Source organism: Mangifera indica, chromosome 11 (genome assembly GCF_011075055.1).
Source record: "Mangifera indica cultivar Alphonso chromosome 11, CATAS_Mindica_2.1, whole genome shotgun sequence".
Taxonomy (NCBI): Eukaryota; Viridiplantae; Streptophyta; class Magnoliopsida; order Sapindales; family Anacardiaceae; genus Mangifera; species Mangifera indica.
In genome coordinates this window covers 1,615,226-1,621,225 of record NC_058147.1, presented here as the reverse complement: position 1 = coordinate 1,621,225, position 6,000 = coordinate 1,615,226, and the positions used below count along the sequence as shown (strand labels likewise).

At 33.5% G+C, this 6,000-nt stretch overlaps 1 protein-coding gene across 2 annotated transcripts; it reads right to left on the bottom strand.

Moving 5' to 3' along the window:
• Positions 1–518: 518 nt before the first annotated feature.
• On the bottom strand, positions 519–2,643 carry LOC123228675 (protein SHI RELATED SEQUENCE 5-like). 2 transcript variants are annotated; one of them, XM_044654135.1, is made up of 3 exons: positions 2,333–2,643; positions 1,565–2,161; positions 519–1,111 (listed from the first exon to the last, which is right to left on the bottom strand). In XM_044654135.1, the coding sequence occupies exons 2-3, from the start codon at positions 2,157–2,159 to the stop codon at positions 759–761; spliced, it is 948 nt and encodes a 315-aa protein (XP_044510070.1). In that variant the 5' UTR covers positions 2,160–2,161; positions 2,333–2,643; the 3' UTR covers positions 519–758. The 2 variants fall into 2 exon arrangements, with proteins under 2 accessions (XP_044510070.1, XP_044510071.1); XM_044654136.1 differs by having other exon boundaries at positions 1,619–2,161; positions 2,333–2,616.
• Positions 2,644–6,000: the final 3,357 nt, after the last annotated feature.

The window sequence follows — 6,000 nt, the reverse complement described above, 5'->3', positions numbered from 1 at the left end:
TCACATCCATGCACGTCTACTCTAGCAGCTATAAGTTTTATCGTCTTGCAGACAGGTAGTTAATAAAACTATGCGGGCGGGCTCAAGTTTATCTTTTTTCGTATGTATTTAGATGCATGTATAGTTGTGCAGGGAGGCGCAGAAAGAGAGAGAGAGAGATGAGTTAATTCATATGGTTTTTTGGTTTCGCTTTTGAATGACGAATAAGCCATTTGCCAATGCAAGAAAGGCTAGCAAAGTTGCCCATGCGCTAGCTTTTTTATTCTTTCTCCAGAGTCTGGAGACTGTTTAGAGGGGAAAAAAAAGTTTTTTTTATAAATTCTTTGCTTAACCATACACGAAACCTATCTCGCCCCATTTTCATCCGGCAAACAAACGGATAAAAGGGAAAAAAGCGGCTTCGAGTTCAACACCAACCGCAACCAGAAAGAAAGTTCAATATCAACCCAGAAAAGAAAAAATTAAAAAGAAATAAAAAGCACACATCCACATGCTAGCTATATCACAGCTACACTCAGTACGAGCCAATATTGTGTCATCGATAATATAAAAATGTAACCCAGAAAATCACAATTGAAATTCGAACAAAAAACAACATCCCCATATCATATGCATTCTCCCTAGCTTTTTCATATATGTGCTTTATACCTCATTGGGTGTTAAAGATCTACTAGAACCACATAAAACAACAATTTAGATTTGGTGCATGACTAATGAAGCTTCTTTAAAAGCTCAAGTAGAAGCAGCTAGTCCTCCTATTAAGACCTTGGGGGTGGAAAGAATTGCGTACCAGCCATGAAAGCATTGAGTGGAGGTGGGTAAAATGATGGATCAATAGCAGCAGAAGGGTTGGTTGTGGTGGGTGTTGTTGCCGTGGTAGTCATTGTAGGGGCTGCCGTGATAAGATTCAATTGTTGAGAGCTCTCACCTCCAGTGGCATAACGATTTTCAGGGCCTTGATCGTAGAGAATTCCCTTGAAAAGATGCCCTCCAATGTTAACAGCCGTTTGATACGCGTACTGCTCATCTGAATCCTCCACTGCGCTTACTCTAACACAACGGAAGACTGCTGGAGAATTAACTTCAGACGGAAATTGACTAAGTTCCAACCCTAATCTCACCATCCAATAAAATTAGAATAAATCAAAGCTAAGTCAAGCTGTTTAGTATAAACAAAGACTAGTTAGATTTTAAAGAGAAAAATAAAAGAAGATTTTTTTAAGCTAAATTCATGAAGCTTCTTTCGTCAGTTTTACCAAGAAACAGTAGATAATGGAAAAGAATAAAAGAGAAAGAAAAGTAAAACGAGGTGGGTGGGCAACTATGAAGAGGTAGACTTGCCAACACGCAAATGATTTGATTTTGTTGGGTGATAGACGTGCATAAAAGCAAGATATTCTTTGAAATTCCTCAAGATCTTACCAATTCGAACACTGTCTAGCAATAGGATTGTTTGAAATTACTTCACCGTATGCCTTTTAAAGAACTGTAAGGCCTTGAATCATGGTTGTATATTTTTTCTTGGTAGTGGTTGTTTGTATTGTAAACTACAACTAGACTTTACCTGCCGTAGTAATGGGTAAAAGAGTAGTGGTGCAGGCAAGAGAGGGAGTATCACCTTGATTCTCTCTCTGCCTTTTCGGATTCTCTCCTAGAAACTGTAGTTGTTCTTCTTGTTGATTATTTTGTTGTTGTTGTTGCTGCTGCTGGTGTTGCCGTTGCAAAGCTGATAGCTGGTGCTGCCTCTCTCGCCTTCTAGCAGCAGGAACCCAAGTACTCTTGACGTGAGTTTGGCACTGAAACCCTCGGCTCTTACAGCAAGTTCTGCATCTCAAATGAACACAGTCTTTCTTCGCTTGGTTACCACAGTCTTGGCAGTTCATTCCTCCTACTCCTACTCCTCCGCTTTGTCTTGTCACAGTAAAACCCGATCTTGATGAGTCATCGTTGATGAAATTTCTTCGACTAGGACCCACTCCAAACGAGACATAATTGTTCATATTTTGTTGTTGCTGATGATACTGTGGCCATATTTCAAATCCTTTGTTGTAGATCTCCTCGTTTGATCTGTACAAATGAAGGCTTTCTTCTTTTTCTTCTTCTTCTTCCTGTTTACTGCTTTGTCCTTCTCTTCCTCCTAAGTAGAACCACCCTGCCATTTCTTGCACCAACAAGTTGAAACCAACCTCAATTTAGACCAAAAATCCATAGCAATAACTTAGAACCAGGATGAGTGCGGCTATGAATTATTTTATCCGGGTTGGAATTTCGGATAATTTTATCATCTACCTAGCTGGGCTTTTTAATAGAGACTGTAAGTTGTTGTTTTTACCTGATTTTGTCTGATTCTGACGCTCTGGGAGTGGTTATTTGCAGCTTTTTGATGAAAAATTTTGATTATTTTTAGGGTAAAATAGTAAGAGAAGTTGGTTGCTTGACTTAGCTTTCTTTCGTTGTTCCAAGTAATAATGACACAGAATTAGAGCTCTGCAAAGCCGCCATGGTAACTGCACCGTCACTCTGCTACACAATCCACATTTAAGACAAAAACCAACCCGTTTTCCCCCTCTTTCTCTCTCTCCTCCCTCTCTCTCCCTCTCTCTCTTATTAACTACTAGTTTTTTTGAGACTGAAAGGAAAAGAAAAAAAAAAAAAGTCTGTTTGTGAGAGAGAAATAGAGAGGGAGTGTGTTTGAAGGAAAGGAACTCTTAAGAATCTCCCTCTGGGCACTTCTCTACAGTTCTCTTCCAGTTACAATGAATCTCATCAAAAAAAGATTTCAATCTCCGCCCTTCCTTATTTATCCAACGGTCACCTTTCATCCACGTGTCATCGCATCAGCTTTTCCTTATTCGTCCTTTGCACCGGAAAACCCGCTGGTACTTTTTCTGACCGTTCCTGTAATTAAGATTGATTTTCCACATTTTTTTTTTTAACTAGAAGCAATCGATTCATAATTAAAAAATAAATACAGCCTCACATTTCTCTTCGTTTTTTCCATATCACAGACGCCTCTTTCTCGCGACACGTGTAATCCATCTCCCACAACATCCCACCCACGAGTTTCTCATCACCGATCGGGTTTTTCGAAATTATCGTTCGTATTTTTCAACTGTATTATGTCTTATTTTCCTTCTCTAATTATTTCACCGTTGACTCACTCTTAAACCCTAACCCAGATCGTCAATCGATTTACAGTATTAAAGCACCATCAGTAAAAATTCGAAGTCACCAAGTCAAGACTAAATCCGATTAGCAGTTGATTATAATGTAATAAAAATTAATTTAATTTGAATATAATAAATCTAAGTTATAATGATTAAAAAATTAGTTAGTTTTAATATAACCGAATTCTCCGTTAATCACTTTGAATCAAATTTTTATATAGAAAATTATTCCAAATTTTGGAAGATTATTCTAATTTCAGACTCACAATTTCTTTAATTCGTTCAAAGTAGTAAATAATTAGTAAATTGAGATTATATTTTGTTAAACAAGTAATCAGAGAGACAAAACAGATGTTTTGTCTATTGAATAATTGTTTTTAATTTTTTTAACATTTAAAATCGACTTAATTTGGTTAACCAGTATGTAAATATTGTCAAACGGTAACCGAACCAAAAAAATAACTTGGTTAAAATCTTTATTAATAATTCGGTGTGATTTATATATATTTTAAAACTCCTTGAGTATTGGCTAGCTTCATCTTCATTAATCTCGTATCTTTGCGTAAAAGCATCATTCTCAACTGAAAAATACTGATGTTAAAAATCTCATACGGAACCGAACAATATTCACGTGACTTAAATCAATAAGAACCAATAGTCTCGATTTGTCTTAACATCAAATGTAAATATATTATCATTTCTCGGTACAGATTTAGTGGTCAACATCCATAGTTGATGTAGGTTTGGAGTGAATTTGTGAAAACAACTGCTATCAAATTTTTGACCAAATAATGCAGCCAAATTGCTTTTTTGCCCGCATCGCACCGACTTATTTATTAATGTGTTTAATTATAAGAATCTTATTGTATAATAATAATAATAATAATAATAATAACAACAATAATAATCTTCAAAAGATTATTCAAATTACGGATTCATGAATGTGACCTCCCCACATTTATTATTTTCCACATTTTTTCAGTGTGATTTGACTATCAACTTTTTTCTTGATTCACGCTTGATTGAATGACTAAGTTAGCTTATATCATGATTCATATAGTTGAATTCAATGGCCGCTATTCTTTCATTCACATTTAGAAAATTAATTAAATTAATTTTTTTAATCAAATTAATCAATTTCAACCTTGTGAATATAATAAGACTTTAAAAGGGTTCGGTTGAAAATTAAAAAAAAATATTTTAATAAATTAAGCTAAAATCATTTAATCTAATTTTTAAAAAAAAATTAATTCATTGGTTCACCATACGGTAATACAATAAGGCTAAAATTAGCCAAACAAATTTCAGAATTGTTGAATTTTTGGTCACTATTGCACGATTACTTATGGTAAACGCACCACAATAAATACATTTACATAAAATCAAAGCAAGTAGTTGTCATATGTCAAAGGAAAGCAAGTTTTCACATAATTCTGCAGTAATAATTTAATATTTGTTGGTCCAATTAGGATAAAAAAAAATTAATTAAATGTAATTGCATGATTAAAAAGAGGCTCGACTCCATAAAATTATACCCAGCTAGGAAAATGACTTTCTCGGCGCCCTAGCTAGCATCAGTAATGGTAATAATGGGAATGGGATGGGAATGGAGGTGCAGTAAATAATAATTGGGATTCCAGTAATTTAATTATACGGGTACGGATCCGGCGGATTTCGTCCGCCGTACCGAGTTTGATTATTATAGAATAATAATAATGATGATTAGCATTGACAAATACAGACTAAATTATAGTAATGTTGAAGACTAATTGTGATTAGGAAATTAGGGGCTCGAGGCATGAGGCTGTTTATTTTTTTACTGTTGACTCTTGCTGCTTTCTTTTCTTGGCTGTCTGTCTCTAATCAATTGAAAATGGATTGATTTGTTTATTGGTGGAGCTCCTAACTTTGATGATTTGTGCTTAATTCCCATGATTTATGCTACCGGCTAACCTAAGTTACCTTTTGTTGGATAATAACCAAACATTAAACCTTCTTCCAAGGTACGATGAAACCCAAGTTGATGTTGCCTTGCCTCTCATAATTTTATTTATTTTTCTTAATTATTAAATAATGCAATTACTAACTTAATTTTTTGATCCAATTAATATATAAGTATTTAGTTTTAGATATTCAATTGAGTATTTGAATATTATGTTATTATATAATTTGATAATTTTAAATTAAAAATAAAATAATATTTAATCACTGAATAATACATTACATTAGTATTCCAAACTGAATATATATAGAATTTCTTTTTTAGATCAATACGTGTTTATCGATCTTTTTAGAATAATTTTGGATTCAATTTAATATAGGTCTATGTAAAACAGTTTAGATTGTAAAATTAGACCGAATTGTTTAGAATTTGTGGTTTGTTTTAGATTAAAAAATAATTTACTTTGGATTGAAAAATATATATTAAAAAAATACCATTTGGGCTGCTGTTTGAATCAATAATTGTTAGTTGATGTAATTAGGGTTAGATTTGGTCATTTTTAACTTGGATTGAATAAACCAGTTTGAATTAATTTAAACATTCGAATTCAAGCTAGCTTACATTAAATATAATATAAAATTTATTTTGCACTGAATTTTACTATTAGACTGGTTAATCTCAAATTGACTTTTTAAATTCAAATTAATTTTGAATTGATCGTGTTCATATTCGATTTGAATCAAACCTAACTTTTAATGTTGCTAAGCATGTTCAAACAACAAACCAAATACCCCATAGGTAGGATGGATATTATTTTGTTGGGGAAAAATAAACATGGGCATAGGAAAAGGAGTAGAGGAGTAGGTATCTCTAAAAGTTAGTGAAAGGAGT